This window comes from Manacus candei, unplaced genomic scaffold, assembly GCF_025592945.1.
Source record: "Manacus candei isolate 608988 ecotype Guabito, Panama unplaced genomic scaffold, ASM2559294v1 h1tg000061l, whole genome shotgun sequence".
NCBI lineage: Eukaryota > Metazoa > Chordata > Aves > Passeriformes > Pipridae > Manacus > Manacus candei.
In genome coordinates this window covers 2,898,134-2,923,525 of record NW_026138109.1, presented here as the reverse complement: position 1 = coordinate 2,923,525, position 25,392 = coordinate 2,898,134, and the positions used below count along the sequence as shown (strand labels likewise).

The 25,392-nt window shown below is 35.4% G+C and overlaps 1 protein-coding gene across 1 annotated transcript in view; it reads right to left on the bottom strand.

The window, feature by feature from the left end:
* Positions 1-25,392, bottom strand: part of HCN1 (hyperpolarization activated cyclic nucleotide gated potassium channel 1) — a 202,429-nt gene that overhangs the window by 31,524 nt on the left and 145,513 nt on the right. Inside the window, exon 5 of the mRNA XM_051804740.1 lies at positions 11,575-11,721. Coding sequence (XP_051660700.1) covers positions 11,575-11,721 — 147 coding nt within the window. The remainder of the gene's footprint in view (positions 1-11,574; positions 11,722-25,392) is intronic.

Sequence of the window (25,392 nt, the reverse complement as noted above, 5' to 3'; positions counted from 1 at the left end):
AGGCTCTCTCTATAAATTTATTAAGTGGCTTAAATTAAGTCAGTGATTATATTGGATAAATCCCAGTTAGCTGAGCTTGAAATGTCCACATTTAAATTATATTTAGTGTTTTTAAGTGCATTTCAGTTTGCATCTAATTTGATTTATAATTATTCAGTGAAGGCCTACTCTATGTTATATGGGAGAAACATCAAATTCCTAACTTTACCTAACACAAAATTTAAACATTCTTACACTATGTATATGCCACCTCTTAAAGTGGTGAAAAAGAGCTTTTGTAAACAATGTCATTTATTTAGATTTCTTAGACAAATGTGTGACAGGATCCTAAATGCCAGTGTGTGTACGTGCTAGAATATTTATAATGGCAGCTATAGATGAACACATCTATATATAACAGAAGGCTATAAAAAGAAAGATAAGGAGGATTCAGAATCCCTTTCTAATTCTGAATCAGCCTTCGTCACTGCTTTGCAATGGGAACTGGGACAAGCCAATTGTATTACCACTTGAATTTGCTTTCTACAGGAAACTACTGACAAGGGTGCTGGGGTGGGATCATGTGCAAAGGCTCAGTGATGTTGTGTTGTGAGTGGCAACTTGCATCACAGGTGTAAGGAGCTCATGACCCACATTCTGGCCACTGCACCAGAGCCCAAGCATGCAGAAGTAGAAAAATACCGAAAGTGCTGATTTTAGAGCCCTGTTTTACAGTGAAACATGGGGATGATGCTCAGTTGTAAGGGTGAGACTTGGAGAGCTAGCTCCAGAAAAGATATCATCAGTTCATAAAAATGGAGATGAAGTTTCTGGGAATAACTTACTAGAGTGTCAGCCAGACAGCCCTCAAGACAGAATTTGCTTGAGAGTACCACTTTGGCTAATATTGGTAGCTGCAGGGGAAAGAAATGAATAAATGGCAAAGGAGGTTGTAAAGAGTGGAAGAAATTCTGAGGAGTGCAAATGGTGACAGCAAAAACAGCCTCAGTAGCAGATCATGTGGAGGAAAGAGAAGGCAAACTGGCAGGAGTAGACTAGTCAATGTGAATTAGTCATAACAGCTAGAATAAAAGCGATGCATGAGACCTTAAGTATCCAGTAGGCAGACACACTAAATAATGGCATGGTACCAGAGTAATGAAAGAAAAAGTCATATTACAACTAGAAGCCAAACCCTGGTCAAGATTTGACAGATCAAGGATGCACAGGACATCCTCAGCATTTCTACGTCCTGAAAAGCTTTGTTCTATGGAGCGTGGAGAGGAAGCAGCTATATAAATAATAAATGAGAAATCAGGGGAGATACCTATAGCCTATACAGTTGCTCTGTTTGCTCTCTGAATGCAATCCCTGAGGCCTTAAATAGCTGTGCTTGTGCAGGAGTAGACATGCACTAAAAGCAAGGGGGGCCTGATAACAGCAGAGCATTCCGGAACTGCCATTAGCATCCATGCATAAGACAGGATGCAGGTGCATAGGAAGTTCCAGGTTCTTTACAACACTTAAATAATCTTTTTCAGTTCAATTTCAGTTTATCTGCTTGCCCAGAGTTTTAAATTTATTTTACTATTAATAGTGTTTAAGTATAATTACATTACTCACAGTGAATTAAACACATAAGAAATATGTTCCTATAATTTATTCAGAAGGATTTCCAAATGATCTTAAGACTATGTCTTCATCTCTACATTTATGAATAAATTTATCTTACATATTGAAACCATATCATAGAAGAGCCCTTATACCCCTTGCAACTACAGTTAATTTTAAGATAATATATTATAAATATAGACTGGGTGGCATAGGAAGTATGTGTTGAGACATATGGCAAGAGCAGTAACAGAAAAACCATACTGAAGTACCTAATGCAATATATGTACTTACTATGATGTGAAGATATCAACAAAGTATTATATAATATTCTTCTCAAATATACATCTTGCACACGTGTTTGTGTGTATGTGCCAACAAGTCAGGGTGTGTGTATGTATACATATACATATGCATATATATGCTCTCCACATGTATATATACACATATATATCTCTACAGATGTATTTACATGTGTACAAAATGTATGTATTTGTACATTTAATGAAAAAAATTAAAGTTTAACTAATTAATGGGTCCCATTAGATCTGTGTTGCAAATTAGTTTTAGTTATATATTTAGAGATTAATATAAGTCATGTAAGAGTGTGTGCTTGTATAACTGAAGTATAATCTATAAGCAAAGAGGTGAGAGGAAAGAAGATTCTGCTCTGAGTCCCAATTATGTTCTTTGGAAATGAAATGTCCTGATGTTCTATATTCTGCAAGGACACATGATCTGTATCTATTTTCAGTGAACATCTTCTCACATGGTAGCCTAAAAATAGGCCAGCCATGAACTTTAAATAATGGCTCAGGAAGGGTATTAACCTCTTTCTCACATTCTAAGTTTGTTGCTTTGCTGTAAGTATCAATATTATGAAGAACGTATCTGGTGTAAGAGAATGACAAAGCAAGCTACATACACCTCCCTTTCTGTTTCTCTACAGATATCATTGCCTCTTAATTCCCTTCAAGGTCTGTTATATATATTAAGCTGTCCACACACAATAATGACAGCATTTCTTTTCCTCTAAGTAGTGAATCTGTTTTCTGCCAGATGTTAAAAAGAACGAACTATTTAATTTCCAACACGGCAGGGATGGGAGACCTTCTACTCTTGGTGAAATATGATGATTATGAAAACTTATTTTTCATAAATACACAAGTGTTTATACAATGTGTGGCAATAGACCCCCAGAAGAAGCTGAGAGATTAAAATTCTCTTCAGGAAACTCCTTGTCAGTCATTGCTCTACTACTACCAAGGATGGCTTATGTTCCAGTGCTACCACTGGCCAAGGAATGTGTGAAGGTATCAGGAAAGAGGCAGAGACAACAGATAAAAACATTGCCTTGAACTCAGTCTAGAAGTTACCAGGAAGTCTGTACCTGTAAACACAATGTCAGAATCCACATTTTGCACCAGCTTTTAACTTCAGTCATCTCTGAGACTCTCATTAATCACTAAAAATATCATATACTAAGTTCCTTCAGTGTTAGACACATCTTTAAATTCAACAAGTGTAATTCAACACCTTGTGCATCAATATAGATGCTAAATTTATCTGTCCATTTATAAATAATTTCAAAAATTTCAATTCCCATTTCCATTTCATCTTTTATATAAAAATTCTTCATCAAAAGAGATTACACTTCCAAAAGATTATTTTGCAGCTGTAGAGGAGACTCCTGATTTTTCAGGTAGTAAAAAAATTCAGTATTTCAACTTTGACTTATCTACAAGACAATTTATGGAGAAAAGATTTTATGTATTTCCCTTTTGCATTTTCTAAGTAACAGCAACAGTACAAAATTACAGATTAGACACAACTTTGTTAGTTTCAAAATAATGTACAATTTTTTTTTTTTTGTTATAGTAGCATTAGGATAAAAGGAAAACAATGATCTCGCATTGCCTTGAAGTGCAGAATTTGACTTTGATATCTCTCACAGCTTTAACTAGATTTACCCTCTTAAATCATCAGTGTACCAACTGGAATTTAGGTTCATAAGTGCATACTCAGAACAGATTTCATGCTCAGTTGTTTTTTGCATGCTCATGAAAGACAACTCCAGATTTATGCATGGGAAGTGCTGGGTACCCTTCTGTATGCTGTTACTACCATATTCATAATGTGCAACTGAGTGCATAAAAATAGGCACATGCATTTGTTTTTGCATGAAACAGTTCATGGCATATTTATCTCCTCTTGCTGGTGGCAAATCACGATGTTTATTTCTAGTGACTTTCATGGACAATGGCATCTTTGAAGGGTGCCCATTCAACCCAGAAACTTTATTACATGGCCCCCATAGCATTTTTACTGGTTCCAAATAAATATGCCTCAAAAGACTTTAGTCTGCTTCTGGATCCGGAATTTAAATTCTACAATGAAAACTTATGGAAAAGATGTTCACTTTCACCACCTGCAAGGATGAGATTTACAGGGAAGGCATGTGGGCATGTATACACTTTGCATCTCTATCTTGTCTGAAGTATGCTTTCTACTGGAGTCAGGGCTGCATCCTGCCCTCTTCTTTTCTCCTTTTCCTTCCCATGCTTCCCTTATGCAAGTGCCATGGCATGAGAAGAAAATGGAAAACCCTGGTAGGTACCAGAGTGCCAGATCCCACATCTCCTAATCTTGAATTAAAAGAGATAATGTAATTTTCAGCTCTGCACTAAGAATTTTAATTTACTTATTTTTCATTTTTTTTTCCAATTATTCTCTCACAGGTTCAAAGGAATGTGTGTTAACTTCTGCTGTTTTAATGTAATGGATTTATAGTCACAATTCAGGGATTAGGGCAAAATATCACTCATTTTTAGCGAAATAGAACTTTCCATATCCAACCAAAAAGAGCACCTGTCAAGCTAAAGCAAGCATAGTAGTAGAAGAATGTGTTTACATAAGAAGAACTAACTCAGAAGTTATTTGAAGTACAGGTTATTATTTTGAACCTCCTAAACATGGAGCAGTGCTATCTATAATTGCAATAGCATATTCAAACCTAATAGAAATGAACATGTTGTGAGAAGCACTAATACACAGTAACCTTTCCTGGCTTTCACCAGAAACCACATAGAGAATATAAAAAATGCTTGCCTCTTTCCATCCTGAGCACTACCTGGTTATCAAGTATCTGAACAATTCTTCAGTCCATTAAAAACTGAGATACAAAAGATGCTTGGAAGCATGATCCTTTCTTTGTATGAAAGACAACTAGTGCACTAAGATTTGGGCATTTGATTTGTTTTAGTATATTTGAAGTGCTCATGAAAGAACTGTCATGTCTGAAATATTTATTAAACAATTACAACAAAGGAATCTTGTAGGTGCAGTAACATGCCTGTTCATAACTACTGAGCAGCGCTGGTGTATTATTATCTGTATTATTGGAAGCAGTTAGATGTGGGACTTGTCAAAGCATGTCTCATCTCAGGATGGATTTGCTAATAAAGCATGTCAAACACAGAAGGGACTGTCAACAAAGTTTCTTGAATATGCACAACAGCAATGAAAGTAGTTGACAATTCAGCTGCAGCATATACACTGGTGTATGTGCATACAGCAAGAAGCAAACACACTCCCCATAGCTCAGGAAATCAAACTACATTTTGTTAGGTCCCTGGGAAACAGGTTTGAGAGTGTACACTGTTTGTTACCACATCACACCTGCTGGGGAAAATCATCTTAAAACATTAATCCAATCCAGTGGTGATTGTCTGCCCATTTCCACATTAAAATGACCCTTTGTTACTATTTTTAGTTTTAAAAACTTTGTTATAGTTCTTTGTAAGAGGTGGTCAGGGTTTTGCCTAAGCTTTGTACACCCGGACTACAATTTAGGCATAATTCACACAGATATTTGAAAAATATAGTTGGGTTTTTTTTTTTAGCATTTGTGAAGTAAATAATGCTGTGGTATATCAGCATTTATTCTGAAAGACTGACATGCTGCATAAGTCATTCATGATTCAGTACTCCAGAGTATGAACCAAAGCTGTATTTTGTGTCTCTGTGGAAAAAAAAAACAACCAAGAAACTTTAATCGACTGGATAAAGAGGTATTCACGCTCCATATATACATATAAGGAGATACTTAAATGAATTCCAATGTGACTACATCTGTACTTCTGATGCACTTTTCCTACTTCCCCTCTTTAGGCTTCCTACCAAGGATCACTGCATATTAAATGAAGAAAAGTGGATTGTAATTAAATAATTATCTTTCTGTCTTTTATGAGATAAATTTAGGGACATAAGTTGTTATGGAACCAAAATACTTGGAATCTCCAAATTTTAATATTGCTTCTGATGCTTCATTATTTTTTAGTAAAATAATTTGATTTTCTACCATTATTTTAATGTTTGAAAGTCTGTAGCCCAAAATCATCATGACTTGCTATTAAATAGAATCAAACATTCCATAGTCTAATTACACCGTATTTTGGCCTCATACTGTTATTTCAGAGATGCTTCATCTTTTGAGCACAGGATTATAACTTAGTCAAAATGAGAGAATATACTGTTTCATGATTTCTAAAGATAAATACTGAATAAAAGGAATGATGTTAAAAAAGGAGGTATGTTTTAATGGGAAAAAGGAGAAGGTCTAAAACTAGGGAAAAATACCAGGGTTACCACACTGATAATTTTAAAATTGATTTTGAAAAGACAAAATAATTTCTCTACAATAATACTTTGTCTACATGTACAAACTGATCTGATTTATGTCCCATTTTCATTTAGATACAATATAAATTATAAATAATGGAAGCTTTCCATTAATTGGTTGTGGCAGTACTTTTCCTACAAGAACTGTCACAAAATGCCGTTCCTGATGCAACACTGGACACTGAGCAAAGTGTTTTTTCAGAATCTCATACCTGACTCATTAGGCTGTAATAGGTACCACAATGTACTTATATTCACTATCCCTATGGAAAAAACAAAGGCCAAGAACTTCACACAGTTCTGCTCAGTTCCAGAAACAGCACCATGTAAAGATGAAGTAGCTTATTAAAAAGAAACTACAAGAAGCTTCTTCTGGCCTTGTGTGGAGAAATATTAAGTGACACACCTATTTAAACACAAAAAATAATGTATCCATTACCTATTAGAGTTAGTTCTTACATTAAAATAAAATAAAACTTGATGGCAGTGATTAAAAAGCAAATTAATGTTAGGAATTAGTAGGAAATGAATTTTTTGTATTATTGTAGCATCAGTATGCTAGCTGCAGACCTGGTGCTATCAGCTCTAAAAGGCTATAGTGGAGCCAGGAAAAAAAACTGAGAATGGTAAGAAGGATGATCATAAGGGTAAGCTAGCTTCATGCAGGAAAGAATTAAATAAAGTATATCTCTTTACCACCAAAAAATCACAGTTAAGGATGTTATCATGTAAGTCTATAAAATCATAACTGTCATGCAAATAGTGGGTAGTAATTGACTGTACTATCACTTTTGCTACAAGAATTAATGGCCATCAGAACCATAAAACAGTCAGAGCCATGTTCAATCCCAAAAGAAAGAAGTGGTTTCTCATGCAGTAAGATACAGGTCTGTGCTCCTTGACAAAGGATGGTGTGGTTGCAGAGAGTGTGTAGATTCAAGAATGCAAATAAGTAATCGCAAGAGATGTATATTAAGGATTACCCTGTAATCAAATCACATCAGTCTCAGAGTACCCCTTAACCTGAAAATACTGTGAGTCTAGGAGAGTCATTAACAGATACCCTGTTTTTCTGTGGACCTCCATTTACAGCCACTGCTAGTGAGGCTGGTGGCTCAGACAAATGCCAGAGCTGAGCCACTTTGAAATTTCTTACAAGATGAAACTGGCTATGTATATGTATTTAAACTTTTATACTTCAGGTTTTCTTTTGGAATATATTTCTCTTATCTATATGGAGTTTTTGTTGAGTTTGATTTTTTTTTTCTTTCTGTGTTGTCTGTACAATCTCCATTTCATGTCATGACGGTTAAAAAGACTCCTTTTAGGACTAAGGCCTTCTGAGGCCAAATGATGTTCAAGCATGTAGGTGGTAAGAATTCAGAGTTAAAAAATGTGATCTTTAGTACCTCTGTCTGCTGAAGAATTAGAGATGGTATTTATATAAGGGAAACATGCTAATTGTTACCAATTTCTAATCACTACATCAAGAAATGAGGGAGAGACAGAGTTAATTGGAAAGCTATTAAGGATAGAATTTATTGTAAATGCTATTAAAGACAATTTATTTCACATGTCAACAATTTATTTCATGCTGTTTGAAGATGTAGCCTTTTTCCTAAGCTAGTCAGCTAGGTTTTCTTTATCATGAGAGCATATGTGTGTGGGTGGTATGTGCAGAGAGATCCTGATGATTATCTCAGACTTGTTGCAGAACTTGCATGGAGCTACGGATAGGTTTGATGAATCCAACCCTGCATGGCCTGGAAGAAACAATTTAAAGTCTTTCATCTCTACCAAAATTGTAACTGCCAGGAGTTTCCTGATTATTTTATTCTTGAGAAGACTGGATGTCTAACTGTGGAAAAGGGGATATGTTTTTCAGTTAGAGTGAAATTTCTGGATTTAATACAAATAAACCTTTATCCTTTACTTTTGTCAGAGAGCATGTGTCCTTATGAGCAGGTAGTAGCACATCAACTGTTCTGGTGCATGGTTAATTCAGTTTGAGTGTATAGAGCTGAAAATATCCAATTAACTACATTACCAATGGACTAATATACCCAAATTGTGCAATTAACTAAACTGGGGAGAATATAGAATTTTTCAGTCTCATAAATGTCTACCTTAGTTTTCAATCACTGAACACAATCTGTTTGTTAATACAAGATTATGCTTAAATGATACAGGTCAGCCACTAGTTGCTATACGCAGCTTTGAAGCACTTAGACAGAGTATTGTAAAATTTAAAGATGTTCAGGATTCTTTTTTTCCTTCTTTTATGAAGACCTAGTTAGTTCCTCACCATAAACATAATTCTGTTTTTATCATCCAACAATGTTAGGCACTCACACCTTTGTATCAAATATTCATCAAATCTTTTCTCAGATTTTCATTATTTTAATCTACTATGAATGTTCCATACAGTTATCTGTCCTCTTTTATCAAAAAAGTCTTAACCTCTGCTATCAAAGGAGATGATTGTCTTGCTCTGCTCTGCGCTCACCTTGAGTAGTGTGTGGAGTTTTGGGTACTGCAATATAAGAAAGACATTAAGCTATTACAGAGTGTCCAAAGAAGGGCAATGAAGATGGTGAAGGGCCTTGAGGGGAAGCCGTATGAGGAGCAGATGAGGTCACTTGGTGTGTTCAGCCTGGAGAAGAGGAGGCTGAGGGGAAACCTCATTGCAGTCACAACTTCCTCCTGCGGGGAAGAGGAGGGCACTGATCTCTTCTCTGTGGTGATCAGTGACAGAACCCAAGGGAATCATGTCAGGGAGGTTTAGGTTGGATATTGGAAAAAGGTTCTTCAACCCAGAGGGTGGTTGGGTGCTGGAACAGGCTCCCCAGGGAAGTGGTCACAGCACCAAGCCTGACAGAGGTCAAGAAGCGTTTAGACAATGATCTCAGGCTCTCATGGTGTGATGCTTGGGGATGGTCCTGTGCAGGGCTAGCAGTTAGACTTGATGATCCTGATGGGTACCTTCCAACTCAACATCATCTATGATTCTATGATTCTGTGACTTAATAAGCATATACAGCTTTATTACTAGTATTTATCATGTAAGAACTATTTTTACACCAGATTTTTACTGCTAATTCTATGTACTTTAGCTATTTTTAATGGTTGAATGATAACATTTATATCATGCATAATTACTTTTCTGCTAAAAAAGAGCCAAAATTTTAAAACGTGGACCAAAAAAAAAAGGTCATCACTCCTAAAGAGAGCCTAGCTGTGGAAAATTTCAGCCCATACAGTAAATTTCAATGGCTGAGAGCAAGGAGTAGTGAAAACAGGGCAACTATTTTAATAACATTTTGTGATGCTATAATTATGCAGCAATTGTATGGTTTCTTTTGTTCTGCTTACTCTAAGCGAGAAAATAATAGTTTCAGATGAATGTCTTTGTCAGAAGCTACTTTCATCAAGATAATTACATCCTGCGGAGACTAAATTTTTACCCTAAGCTAAATTCCAAGTATAATCAAATGTAGGATTAATTACAAACTTAAGAAATGCAGTAAATATTTATTCTTCAGTGATGCAGCTAGGTTATCTGTGCTATCACCTATTAGAGCCTTGTGCAGTTGTTGGCATTTAAGATGGTAAATCCCATCCAATATATGAAAGCCTCTAAAAGGCTCTAATTTATTATCCATTAGTAACATCAAAGAGCCACTACCTGCACGACTGAACTGCACATGCTGAAGTGGTAGCTAAATTTGAAACTGCTAACTAAGCAAACACTCAAGGGGGGTTTTCAGGGCACAGTGAATGAGCTGCCACCAAAATTTGGACAGATTAATTGAGAAACCTGTTCTGGCACTGCCAGTGTCCAGCTCTTATTTTTCTCTTTCTTTTTTTTTTGACCTTTCTCTGGAACACTACTATGTTGTCATCAGAGTAGTGCGCAACCTGATCATAGCTGAGTAAAAAATTTTTTGTCCTATAATACAGAGAACAAAGAAGACATGCTAAGTACTACATGACCATAGCAAAATCAGAAGTCATTCCCTCCACAAAATCCTATTCTTCCTCCATGTCTTTAGGGACTCATTCATTTTTGAAATTTTCCATGCTTGATCTCTCTCCAGAAGTGGTTTTTGTTTTTTATGGTTGACCAAATTTGCCTTGCTGCTTTTAAGGTATAAGAAAAAAGGGTGGGAAGGTAACAAGGCTAGGGAAGGGAGGGAGGAGGGGAGGAAACAAAGAGGGAGGCAGGAAAAGAGGAACACACAGGTAATTAGAGTGCAACAACTGCAAATTGCTGTTAGTAAAATAATATTTTGCAATGGAAGAGTATTCGACTTCACTTATGGAGAAATGCTTTCCTTAAAAGCGTAAATGGATGAAACTGTTTCTGATGTCAGTGACTGATATGTCCGTACATGCTTCTGTTCTCTTAACAAAACACAAGCTCCACACTGGCCAAAATTCATGTTTCGACTGTCACGTAGTCTGGCGATAATTCCCTAGATTTTTCCTGTTTCTTTTCTTTTTTCCCTGTTCATGCTCTCTATTCTCTGAGCTTTTCAACTTGCTTCGTCTGTTTGGTTTTTTTCCCCCTCCTTTCAGTGGAGGATATCAGCCAACATCCTTGAGAAGATCAGACGTGAGCTGCACCCAACAGAAGAGAGTCTGATTTATAGTCCCATGAAGCAGCTACTTCTGCTACAAGATGAACACTGCCTTTGTCCCACACAAGCAACTTGCAAAGAAAATTCCAACTGCTTCCACATATCACATCACATAAAATAGCAAAGCATAACCCCTAAAACTGGAATACAGACTACAGGTTTAACAAAAGAGATTTTTTAATGGCTTGTATATCATATTCCAGCTTTGTAATCTCAAGTAAAGAACATCTTTACCAAGGATGCTACTTCACAGAGAAGTTCTCTCTCTGTGGTGGCTTTCAGCAGTTTTATCTGTACAGGTGGGTGGTTAGCAAGTAGGGAAAGCAAAAAAAGTTTTCATCCAGGACCATTCTAGTCCAGCTCCACTCTGTTGCAAAAAGTGTCAGAAAAACATGAGTTTCTGACAATACTTAAGGATGGAATTTTACTCTTTGACATCCTTGTGTGACAGTGACTCTGACAGACTGGTTCAGAATAGAGCATAAATCTGCTTATTTCTTTGTGCCAATCTAATATAAATTTAATTATCCTGGTCATTCATTGACTAGGTCAAATGAGATGAAATGTTACAGAATAGAATCAGAAAGAGCATTTCAACACAGAAACAGCAAAGATATGAAAGTTTTCCATACCATGAAGACCTACTCCAGTAATTTATTCTTACCTCCCTAAGAGGATCATTGAGCTCATTCAAAATGTTTTCTTCATCAAAGATCTTGCCTTGGTAGCGATGCTCATAGTAATCATGGATCTTCTGGCGCATTTCAGCAGGTAACTTGTGGAATGACATGTACTGTTCCACTTGTTTGTACTGTCAAGATAAAAAAATATGGAAGAATCAGAAAAAAACCTCCACATTTTTTTACTATCTAAAGGCACCTACAAAATCAAAATTCATTCATGTATCCACTTAAGCTTTACCTATTTTATAAAGATAACACTTTTTCATATGTCAGAGAACCCTCACACAAGTATTAGCTAATTTAATATTAGTCACATTACAGGCCATCTATAAATTATAGAAACTACCTTTAGTAGCAATGCTAATATCCAGATTAATATATAAGTGTTAGAAGTCCAACCTCATACATCTCATATGTTCCCAGCATTCCCAGCTATACAGAAGCTGTGAAAATACACCAACACCATTTTTAGCTCATGGGGTGGACAGAAAAGCTGTACACAGTGTTTCATCTGTACTGCTGCATTCAGAGAGAGTTTAAGGTGTGAAACTGGCTATGCTGTATTACTATGCAACATATTAATGTTGTGTATGCTTTTAAGGTGACTGAAGAACAAAGTTAAAATCTGAAATAGAAAACATTCCTCAGGAGTGATGGAGAGAGGTAAACTAGAAACATATGCATGGTATCAGGAAATAGAAACTGGGGGAAGAAAAAGATACCAGGACCCAGGAGACTCAGAGGACTTCATTTTACCTTGTGCATTTGGTTTCTTTGTTTCTACTAGTCCTCTACCCTGTCTTCCGGAGTTTTTTTCCTTCCCATTTTCAGAAGCCTTTTTGTATTGCTCAATTTTCAGAAAATAAAGTCCTGAATCAACTGCTACAATACTCAAGAGTTGTATTGTGCTAAACTACATGATAATCTGAGACCTGCAAAATGGAGTAGTTATCTAAACTGCAAATGGACAAATACTGCCAGAACAAGATTTTTACCTCTCAGACCACTATCCTTGTCTAAGCTGAAAAGGATAAGGCACTGAGGCAGGGAAGGATAAACCCCATCCCAGGCTGAAAGGTGAGTTAAAATTTGGCAGAAACTTCATTTACTTATGTACACAGTCTTAATTTAATTTTTATTAATTTTTTCATGCTTAATTAGGGAATTTTAACTGTTTTCAATGGAAAAGCCAATGAAGTCCTAATTAGGATTGGCATCTCTGTAGAGCAACTAAGCAAGTTTATAATGTACATGCACTCTTTACGAATTGCAGCACATATCTGTTAGCTTGTATAGTTGAAGATGGTTCTGTCTTCTAGAATTGAAATTAGCTTTTGTTTTGCAAAGTGACAAAAGATTAGATGAGGCCATGTGTACAACATCCATTCCAAAAATAAGATGAAAGTAATTTTGCATGGGACTCTTTAACAATGTATGATGAATATGTCAGTCTGATTTAACCTCTGCACAGCTATTTTGCACCTCTGAAGTAATAACTCTTCATCCCCATCCTTTAGATGTGTGATTTAAATTTGCATGCTTTCCATTGTCTTCTGTTCTGATATGGAGAAATTTATCCCTACATTGTGGGTTAGAATCAGAGTTCTGAGCAACCAGAACCAGACATGCTTTAGCATAAATGAAGTACTGCTACTAAAATTACCCTATGCATCAGGTAAAGCTACTCCAGGCATGGATTTACTTAGAGGGAAAGGAGAGATCACCCAGTGCTCCATCTATCCCACCAAGCTGTTCACAGAGTCCCACCTGCTGTGCAGTGTTCCAGCTCCTCTGCAGCAAAGATGAGAAGATGCTTCACTGCACAGCATCCCGTTCCTGTCTGTGCCCAGACCTCTGTTGCTGGGGCCCCATGTAACATGTCATGGACAGGGAAAAGTTATCACTATGGTGCCTAGCACAGGGGCTTTATGCTCTATGCAATCTTATTCACACAAAAATGTGCTTAAGTGACCCTAAGAATAATCCTTGCTAATAAAAAACATACATTCATTGAGATGTATATTGCAAGCAAGCTGCAAAGGACTTTTATACCAGAATGACCTTGAAATAGGGAAAATTCATGCTATGAGAGAATTACTTTGCCAGCAGTTTACACTGCTGCCTTTCATTAGGGCTGTTGTTCAAATAGGTGCGTTCTCCCACATAAGCAAGCTCTCTTTTTTTACCAGGATTTATGGTTGCACATGAGAATTTTAGGGAAATAGAAAAAATAAAACTGGTAGGAAAGTAGTGCTTATCACTACTGTGTCTCAAAATGTCTGCAGATTACTAACATAGAGAATAATAGGGACAGCTGAATATTAGCAACCTTTTTTTTTTTAAATCTACAAAGAATTTAAAGTCTTCCACAATTCCCAGAAATATTTAACCATCTAAAATACTATCAAGGTGCCTTTCTATATCAAAACATCTGACTCTGTGAGTGTATAGTATACTATCACTATCACCCTTTAATCAATCTTTTCCTAGTATTTTCCAATGTGTGATTTTGACTCATTTTCTGTATCATTCATGGTATCATTACTCTCTTCCTTGATGCTCTGTTTGCATGAAGTGTTACCTCAAAACTTTTAACTTACTCTCTTCTTCAGCAACTGATATATTTCACTAACTCAGTCCTAGAAATCATTGCTTTTTTATTCCTCAGAAAAGTAAGTTTATTTTTTCAGCCTGCTACATGTTATTGGCAATATTGAGGATATCCCAAATCAGTTGTCACTGTGGAGTGCTCCATGTCACTTGCAAAAAAAAGTGTACTGAAATGAAGATACAAAGAGAGCAAGACTAATATGATCTTTGTGTAATATGAATTTTATGTAATAAAACAGGAATTTGTCTAAATTAATTTTAAAGAGTGTTTTGTTTGTGGGTACCACAGATATCAAAAATGGCTAGAAACATGGGTATTTTTCATCCTTACATAAATATACTGATTTTTGTTCCTGGGACTTTTTTACTCACAAAAAAAAAAAAATAAAATAACTTAAAGAGAACTGAAGTAATTTCTGGAAAAGAAAAAAAGATGTTAAAAAAGTCTTATAATTCTCATCAGCATTGTGAATCCCTTGAATAAATATAATTCAGTAGCTTCTTTATTTTTCTAAGTGTAATTTTATATATGAAGTGGATAAAATGTTCAGTAAAGTTAAATTTTGTCAAAAATTATATTTTAATCATATTTAAAAGAGCTGTAACCAATCCTGATATGCCCATCAGACCTGACACTGGAACATGCATTTTTAAATGTGAATAAAATAATTTTTCTCTAATTACTCTTCTCATTACACTGTATCCTCTATCTTTTCCCTTCTAGACTGAAAAGTTTAGCTTGTTTGGGGTTTCGTTTCGGTTTGGGGTGGGTTGTCTAGGGTTTTTTTCCCTTGTTTGATTTGGTTTATTCAGAAAATAGATGTCTTAATTACACATTCATAAAAGCATCTCTGGTGTTTGTATTATATCTCTATGAAGTAACTTTTAGAGCCACAGCAAGTTCCCTCAAGATTGATTTTAATTTTTCTTCTTTTATTTTTGTTTTTTTTTTTTTGTATGTCACATGATAAGCACCAGACTACATTCAAAAAGACTCTGCTAACCCCCCTTTTTTTTTTTTTATTTCAAATTGCCTTTCCATCTTTGCTCCTTCCTGACACCAAGTAGTACTTGGTTTTCCAGGAAGGACTATTTAGTAAGGGATTCCATGTATGCACATCTAAAAGATCTGTGCACACTCCAAAGCCAACAGCAAACTAACTCTGATTCCAGCGTTCTGAGCAGAAAAAGAATAAGCATCCAGGATTCAGTAGAGCCTGTCCTCCATGAAGACACAGCAAGATAAAAGAAAGCTAAGATAAACTTTCTAAAACAAGAACATTGGTTTTTTGTCTAATTTTACAAAGCTCAAGTATGAGTTTATTTCCATAAAATCCTAAACATGGTCCAATTAACCTCAGTGTGATTTATGATAATCAAATAGTTTCAGAATGCTTTAAAAAACTTTTAATGCATAATGACGTAACCAGCTGCAATTAAATAAAAGGTTGCGTTCTGATTCTTTTTGATGCAATTTTAAATTATTTTATTATCCATACAAATACCTATTTTTGTATTCCTCTGTGCTTCTATACTGTCTACACTGTTTTTGGTCTGTATGAAGAACATAGTCTTTTTTCACTTTAATTTTGCACTTAATTTTCCTCAAATTCATAACATATTGGCTTATATTTTCATAAAAGTAAAACAATATTTTTGAATGCAGATGCTGTTTGTCTTAACTATTACAAATATGTATTCCTGGTCTTTTCAATATCTCACTGAATGAAATAAATACTGTGTTGCTGACCACTCAAAAAATATCTCTTTTTTAAGATGAATATTGAATTGTTTGTCCTAAAATAAGCATGTATATTAATGTGCTTTATATATTGCACTGACATAATTTCAGTAGTTTCTATCTGTTTTATATTCATCACTGAAATGAAAATGCCCATAATTGCTACAAAAATAAGCAAACAAAATTGCTGAGATAGGCAAGAGCTAAGTGGATTTCAAAGTTTCAAGGTAGTATTCCACACATTTTAATGCAAAGCATCACCCAGTAATAATTGTATCTTGTTGTTTCAGACATAATCTTATTCATAGACTTTTTGTCAGCAGCAAAATTCTGCTAATGGGTTCCTCCAGCAAAAGGTGACTAGTATGACATCAATCGTATGGAATCCTTAGTAGAGTTTGTTAGGAAACTACAGTTATGCTGAAAAAAATAGGTATGGAAAAAGGCAAAGAAGAGTAATGTCTTTTTCATAACTATTTGCAAATGGAGCTGGAAAAATATTTTAAAATTAAGATAGTATCCGAATACAGACAATATCCCAATAAAACCAGTAAAACAGACCTGAATGTTGATCTCTCATAAGATATTTTACTACATATGTTAAGCCTACCAGGTCCTTTTCTTATAAGGTATCATAACTATCAAGTTGTCCATTTTAGCTGAAAAAATGCATAGACTCCTAATAATCTTTATAGCCCAACATTCTGTCTTTGATACAATAAATAATAGAAATATTTGAAAGACATGAATAGTATCAGTTACAAAACATGAAACTAATTACATTCATGGGCTGTACCTGAAACTGGTCTTGCCTACCTTTCAGAAATGAGTGCCAAAGTCGGATTTTTCCAAAACGTCAACACTGAACAACTGCCATAACTGGCTAGATTTTCAAAGAACCTAGGTCCCTGTACCATCACTTTAAAGTCCAGCTTGAACAACAGGCCTTTTGCACTTCATACATTAATGGCGTCCTTGGCAATAGGGTCTCACTTGTGGGAAAGTTTTCCTCCAAAAAATATAAGCATCTGTAAAAGTGTTTATGTTCAAGTTGTCTTTTCTTTTACCACAAATATAAACCTGACTCTTACAGTAAATTAATATTGTAATTGTATTTTTAGCATACTTTATAAGATAATAGAAAATGAATACCTATAGACAGGCTAGGAAAAAAAAAAAAGGAAATAGCACTTTTTCGGAGATAATAGCCTATCAAAGCCACAGCCTTACAAATATGAACTTCAATGAGCTGTGTAAAAACAATAAATCCTATATAATGATTATAAATGTAAAAAGAAAGCAGAGATCATTTTTTAAATCCTTCTGCTGAATCAAGAAATTTCTATCACACAATTTAGATGCAACAAATTCATCAGTATTCTTAACATGATTTGAAAATTCTTGCATCCCATGTATGAAAGAAGATTCTAAGCAGCATTATAATATGAAGGAGATTCAACTCATTGAGAAGGTGTAGAAAGGAAAGAGGAGGCAATTTGATCAAGATGAAGCCTTTCTAAACACAGACACACAGTTCAAGAAGCTCTCTGTCTTATATATAGTTCTGAACCTTATTTTAAATTTCAGTCTAATTGTATCCAGACGCAGTTTAAATCAACTAATGTTAGTACAAAATTATCTAGCACCTCAAGAGATCCTGTTCCTTGGTATTTCTCACTGGAGTGTTTATAGATGGGAATCGTCTCTCTTCCCAGATTTGTTCAAGTATTCTATTCTACTCTTTGTTCAGAAGACAGCATACTGGCCCTCTTCTCTTTGATCCATTTGAGCTCCAGTTAATTTTTCTCCAACTGCAATTACTAGAACCATACATAATATTCTAGTGAAAGTCTCACCAATTTGTAGTTTATATTAATTTCTTTCCCATCTAGTGGAAAACCAAGATGGATTGAAATAGTTGTTTGGAGTAATTTTATGAGCAGCTTCATCTCTCGGATTCCTTATTTTCTCCTCGCCACTTAAAATTGCTGTGCTCTTCATCTCCCAGTTTATAATAGAAGCTTGTACTAGTCCTTGAATTTTGGATTTCTGAATTTCATCATATTCTTATTACTTCATCTCTTAAAACTCAGTTAATTCTTTCTATAAAATATCTTGGTCTTTGTATAATATTAGCATTTGAAGTTTCATACACCCAAAGCTTTATACCATCTGTTAGCAAAAGCCTAATGTCAATATCATGTCGTTAGGTGTTTTTCTACTACAGAATCACAGAATCAATTCAGTTGGAAAAGATTTTTGAGGTCATTGAGTCCAACCTATGACTGAACACCATCAATTTAATGAAACCATGGCACTGAGTGCCATGTCCAGTCTCTTCTTCTCCACCTCCAGGACTGTGACTCCATCACCTCCCAGGGCAGCCTATTTTAATGTCTAATCACCCTTTCTGTGAAGAATTCCTCCTAATATCCAGCCTAAACCTCCCCTGGCACAGCTTGAGACTATGTCCTCTCACTCCAGCTTGGTATCTTGAAAACTTGCAATGGGCCCACAACCAAACTGGGATGTAGAATGGCAGTAGTATCTGTGATAGCAAAGAAAATTGCTGTCTTTCACCAGCTTTGCTTGTGAGAGGAGAATGAGATTTATACAACCTAAAGTAAATCAGTTTTATGTGGATGACATTTTATGGTCTACATAGCAGGTGTTACACAGAAGAGATTCCAGAAACTTCCTGTATATTCTAATACTTAAACAATTTTCATTTTTGTAAATGTTCATCAACTACTACTTTCAATAAATCAGAAGGCGGCAAACTTGGCTATCACCAAAACTGGACTTTTAACAGAAACTTTTAGAATTATAAAATTAAGATTATTCTCTCTATTTGCTAAAACAGTCTTGAAAACTGTGAACTGACAAAAAAGATTGAAAAGCTATTATTATGATACCTTAGTTCAGATTTCTGTAAGCCAAGTGTCTAATTTAAACCAGTTATCCTGACTCTGTCTCTCATAAACAAAGAAAGATAACAATCATTAATTAACCTTATTCAAAAATTCATGTCTTGCACAGATGGAATACAGTCACCTTTGTCATCTTTAAGTCTTTCTCTCCAATTGACCCCAGGGGAGTTCTCAATGAGTAGCACTGACCAATTAGCTAAACATCAACTGCAATCATGTATTTAAAATAATAATTTATTTAAATGAACCTTTCTACTGAGATACACGTAGATTTGGCAACTGATCCAGTAGATCCAATAGAACTTTCAAGTTCCATCATTCACCCTTATAACTGTGCTTCTACATTTTTAGCCTTAAAGGAAGAAAATTAATTTGGTTATCGAAAGAAGAAAGTGAACGTGACAGTGAGGCACTGATGAGTCTTTAGTTATTAAATGCCAGGTGAAGATTTTTATAGAATCATAGAATGCTTTGGGTTGGAAGGGAACTTAACAATCATCTAGTTCCAACCTCCTGCCATGTTTATCAGATTTCTAATGGAAAAAAAGCAGATGGGTGCTCAGCATTGGAAGGTTAATAAGTGAGGTTCTCACTGAACCAAAGTAAGGGAAAGGTAGCTAGTAAGCCAGCACATCACTGTATAACAGCTGACAAAATCCACTGAACAACAGAATGGTCTAATGTATAAAGGACTGAATTCTAATAAAACAGTGTAATCATAAAATTTCTTCCTGTATAAGTTTTTAGTACTGATTAGACCCATGATTCAGGTGGCTGACAGTTACATGGCAATAAAAAACCAGTTCATCTCAATAGGTGTTCAAGTAAGCTTTTAATAAAAAGGGACAGCCCAAATAGTATTCAAATAGCTTTTTATTGGTAGGGTGTTCCTATAAAGACAGTTTACAACATTACAAAAAAATTTCCAATATATTTTAATCCCCGTGAAAGTTCACTGGCTTTGCATGTGAGGAATCATTGATGTCAAAATCCTTTTTCTCTGTGCTATTGTGCTGTAAGGCCTTGAAATAAACTCAAGGAACTGAGGAGCTTTGATTCTCCTCTTGTCCTTCACTTTGCTAGGCACAAGATTTGACTTTCTACCTACAGACTTTTATTTATTTTCCAGTGAAGAAAAGAGAGAAAAACTTCTAAAGTAGTTCAGGGTGGTTGAGGAGGAGAGCCCAGGGAATTCTTTCGAAGCATATAATCACATAATATTGTCTCAGTTTAAGATTAATTTGCATATTCATGGAGTTTTAGGCCCCCTCACTTCTCTGCAAGAGGTACCAGACAGATGAATTTTGAGAAAAGAGGGGAGGTTCAACAGGGATACTGAGATACAGCACAGAAGGGATTTGAAGCTACCCAAAACAAACCATAAAACGTTATGAGGTAAAACAACATTATGTTGGGTTTTTTGTTGTGGTTGGGTGGGGTTTTATTGTTGTTGTTGTTGTGGAGGGGGGAAAATAATATTCTTGAAGCGTACAAAAGTTAATGGTTTTTGTGGAAAATTCTGCTTTGTGGAAAGTGTGCTTGTTATTAAAAATATCTGCCTCCCTCTCAAGCAGTGCTAAAACATAGCTCTGGAGATAGCACAGGCTGTATGGACAGAACTGAACCATGATCACACATTTGCAAAGAACTGCAGATAGGAAGAGGCTTTGCGATATTATCTGCATGAAAGCTCTTTCTCAAAATTATTCAAATGCATAGTGGACTTGGAAAGCAAACAATCAGGGAATTACACAAACTATTAAATATTCAGGAAACTTCAATTTCTAGTTCAAACTTAAAAATATAAAAATATCATTCTAGTTTACAATTCTCAGAAACATTTCTAATGCCTACTGTGCTTACATGTGGCATTCAACTGAATGTTGATTTTTCACTCAAATTACATTGAAGAAGAAATTTTAAAAAAAACAAACTGAAGTTTCATCTAACAAAGCAGGCAATTAATTTTTAAGCATCATATGTATATTTCATTTGTTGAAATTTCTTTCTACACAGAAGGATAACTGCAAGTGCAATGGATAAATACTGAAAAAAAAATATAAAGGAGAACAATTTTTCTCCTTATGAAAAAGGAGTATTATCACTTTTTTAAAACAATCCTTCAGCAAAATATAATTTTTAACACTAAAGGAACAAGATTTGCACAATTCTGTAAAAAGATCACATCATGAAAATAAATAATTTCCATTTAAAGATACTATTTTAAATTAAAGCATTATGCATTTTAAAGCAGACACTTTGCTAAAACACTTTATAAACTGTTTCAAGTAAATTCTAGTCTATTATGTAATGCTATTAAAATAGTATGCACAAAATACATTTTTCTCCCCCAAAAAAGAATGTGTAATTTCATATGGCACGTAGCCCCCTTTGGATGATATCTTTCTTTCATATGAAATAATAAATTAATTTGCTTTTTCACACAATCATTTGAGAAATTAGATAATAGGTTGTTTACGGGTTTTTAAAATTATCTCTTAACCCACTATTCAATAATGCCAACTCACTAGCTGAGCTGCGCAGCTGGATGTCTAAATATCACACGATATTGCTTCTGTTTGCTGAATGAATAATCTGATCTGTATAAGAAAAATAATGTCTGAAAAAATCCCTAAGGCTTGATTTTCCCTGGGAAAATTTGAATAATGTGAGACAATCATAGACAGCAGGCTACACTTTTTCCTTTTGCAAGGACTTCCAATCTTCTTCATAAGTAGATTCTACGTTAAAATAATAATAAAAAGATATTAAGTTACAGATTAATGGAAAGAAATGAGAATTGTATAGCTTATATTTATTAATAGTTATTTAACAGATATTCGATTTTTCTTGTCACATTTATTCTGAGAACTTGGCATTTTTCTCTTCTTTAACTCCTTAAAATGTCACCAGCTACAAGCATTACTCCTGGCACACAGTGGTGTAAATGAGAGAAAACCATTATTCCTGCTCACAAAAAATGGGCAAGCAGTAACTTTTGCCCTGGCATTGTTTGCTTCTTCTCTGTTTCATCTGCAAACAGTGCTATTTAATGAGCCTGTCAGCTGGGTGATCTGAGGTCTCCAAATTTATTATTTGTTCTCTGCAGTCATTGTCAGTCACACTACACAAATCAACTGTTAATGTGCCTCGACTCACACTTAAAGAGCCAAACAATAACATTCTGGGTCTGCTGCTCTCTGTTAGCTGTGCTGCTGACTCCAGCCTGGAGCTTCAGCTACTGGCAGCTAGAAAAAGGTGGAGAATGTAATCACTGATCCTCCCTCTTCTACCATAAGGGAATCCTACCTTGCTGACAAGTATTCCTTATTTCTGCAAGGACATCACACTATGTAAACACCTACTGCCCTTGGTTTAGGATCTGAATGGTTTTTAGATTTCTGGGAGAGAGAAAGGAGAGAAATGTCAAGAACTCTTTCCCAAGCTATAAAGAATTCTGGATAAATATTCCTAAAGTGTTTAAGCTCAATGTCTATTCAGTTTCACCCACCATTTAAAAGCATTATCTTCAGTAGTTGCTAATATGTATTTCCTGTTTGTAATTCTTATTCTCTACCATGTACAGTTTTTTTCACCTCTGTAGGAGTGGAGTCATTCATTCTGTCCTAATATTAAAAGTATTCTCTTTAGACTACTGCTTCATAGTCACTAGAAGGCTTCATCCAGTTTCCATGCACTTGGCCAAAGACTCTTGCTCTCCACTGGAAATTCAAGCAGGAATCAAGAAACTTTGCTGTGCTCCTTGCAAGGTTATTCTAAGTCTGGTGCTTGTACAGTTAATCCTTTTAAAATTCTTTTCATCCTATCTTTGACTGGGTTTATTAGGAAAAGAAAGGAACACTTTGCATGTTGAAATATGGGGACATGATTCATATGAGGACAAGGCTCCAATCTCTGTCCCGCTCTTGCTATATGCTCCCCCAACCACAATGGAAAAATGAATTATTCCCATTTCATAACCACCTCTTGTTTATGTGTGGTCCTCTGGCCTTCAATGGCTATTTCATGAGCCAGCTGAACTTTTGACCTGACCAGCAAGGCACCAAAGGACAATCTCTAACAGAATATTTGGTCAAACCTAAAGTTAGCACTAACCTTAATATTAACTCATAGGATGATTATCCGTGATGACATATACACCATATATACCAAGAATGAGAAAGCATAGATGGTTCTTAAATGACCAGAGATCTGGCTGAGTTCAGAAAAGACACTGAACAGTAAACCTTCCAGTCAACCATTTGGTTATCTTATTTCAGTAGTGGCAAATAAGCTCACCTGTACATCCCACAGTCACTGAACAGCTGAATTTACTAGGGCTCGAGAGATATTTCTACAATCTGCTTTCTTTACTGTTAGTTTACTGAACAGGCAGATTTTTTCATATAAAGAAAAAAACAGTTTATAATCAACCATAGATAAAAATAAAATGTAAGTACTCCTGCTGAATGGTATGGTAAGTTCATTTTAATAGTTCTTTATCATGAGATGGAACTGAAGTGACTTGTTTAGCCTAAAAGCTATCATCTGTTTACTATCTATTTTTCACTAATTACCCCCAAAAGAGTACTGTTGCTTGCAAGAATGCTTGAAGCTGTCATTTTACTTACATGCAGCAATTAAACACTCCTTTCAACTGCCACAAAATACACAATCTCTTACTATTGTTCCTTTCAATTAGTGTAATTGAGAAATTAATTAAGTTATAGGGAATTTTCTGAATAGGATTTGTTTTCTTAGTCTGTTCTTTATCTTGCACAAATTTGCTTTTTATTGTTTTAAAAGGGGGAGGGAAGTAGCATGAAAACCAGGCTTAGTTCCTCTCTTCACAGAGGCAATGACAGGACTCTGATTTAATGAAACAACTTAGAGCTCCAAGGCATGAAAAGAAAAACATCTCTCCTCCATACAGCTATAGATGAAACTGTATCAAGTCTAAGGTAAGATGATTTTCTTTCTTAATGAGAAAGATACAGTAAAGATGACATCTTATTTAAAAATATCAGATATGCTGTAATGGTCTCAGAGTTGCCAGTTTTGATGTGAAATTTAATACCTGTCTTGTCACCTTGTACAATTTTTCTTATCTTTTGAATTATTTGAATTTATTCTTTTTTTTTTCTTTTTTCAATTTTTCCGTGCCAATAAAAAAAGAATATACATTAAAACAAGTGCCTAGAGTGGAGGGACGGGAGGCAGAAGGAGTTATTCCCTACTAGCACTCTGGAGGAGTGAAGGGGATCAGCTTGTCTCTGCTCGGTCACTCCTTCAGTTCAGTTCTGGGCACAAGCAGCAGCTTGTGCAGCCCCAGGATCCTTGATGGGGACATCTGTACCTAGGCACTGAGTGCACACTGCAGGTATCTTTGATGCTGACTCTGAACACAAGGTGACAACTGTCAATCACCTATTTTCATTTGAATGACTTAATGTGTATTAAGTCTGCCTTATCAGAAGCATTGTTTTCCTGTGGCATAGGCTTCACCTCAACCCACTGATCCTGCAATATAGAAATATTGCATAATGCTAAATTCAGCACGTCCTACAAAGGCTTTAGCTGAATGGGCATGCTTAGTTGCAAGCATCTTGCTCACAGAAATGCGGTTATTTCAAGAAGCAATTTGAAGTAGTAATTTAGAAAACATAGAAAAGGTATAATTAGTTTGAAATTATGTAACTTTGTAGCTATTGTTTAATAGTTACAATGAAAAGAAGAAAAAAGTTTTATTAGCACTCTAACTGTTACATCTGCTTGGTGTTGTGCCAACAGCTATGCTACAAGCAGAACCAGCACACACAAGACAGAAACACTGGCACAATACAGTTGCTGATCCTGGTAATTCTGTCTCTGATAAAACCTAATTATGGCTTCCCAATTATTTTTGTATTAATTAGTGGAAAATGCCAATTCATCAAAAAGAACTTGCTTTTCTAATGGACCCATTTTCACTTTTTTCACTTCCATGTCAAGATACTTGCATGCATGGGAAGGTCTCCAAAGCTAAAGGGAGAGACAAAGAGATTTTTCAGTACATAAAGATGGTCAAGTTGCTCAGTTATAGAATGCTTTGCTTTTCTCGACCTTTTATCAGAGACCTGAAAGTGGCCTTCTCTCATTTCATAGCAGTGTCTTAATGACGAGGAAATGGTTTGTCTAGGCTGAGCATCTCTCAGCGTCTTTTCTGCTTTGTCTACTAAACATGTATCAAGGTAGAGAAAGACAGAAAGTTCTCTTGTTCTTCATAAAGGATAGAAATAGCAATGTAGATGATTACCTTTTATCTTGCTTTTCCAGCAAAGTGAATAATTTATAAGTATATACACCATATAAAGTATAATCACTCACATTAGAATTAAGGTGCTGGGAAACACAAATACTCATCCTATGCAGATGCTACTCATCAGGAAAAAGAGCCCTCACAGAGACACTGGCTGCAATTGATCCACCTCCTTGCAGGAATTTCACTTGTAGACACCTGAGTCAATGTCAGACAGCTG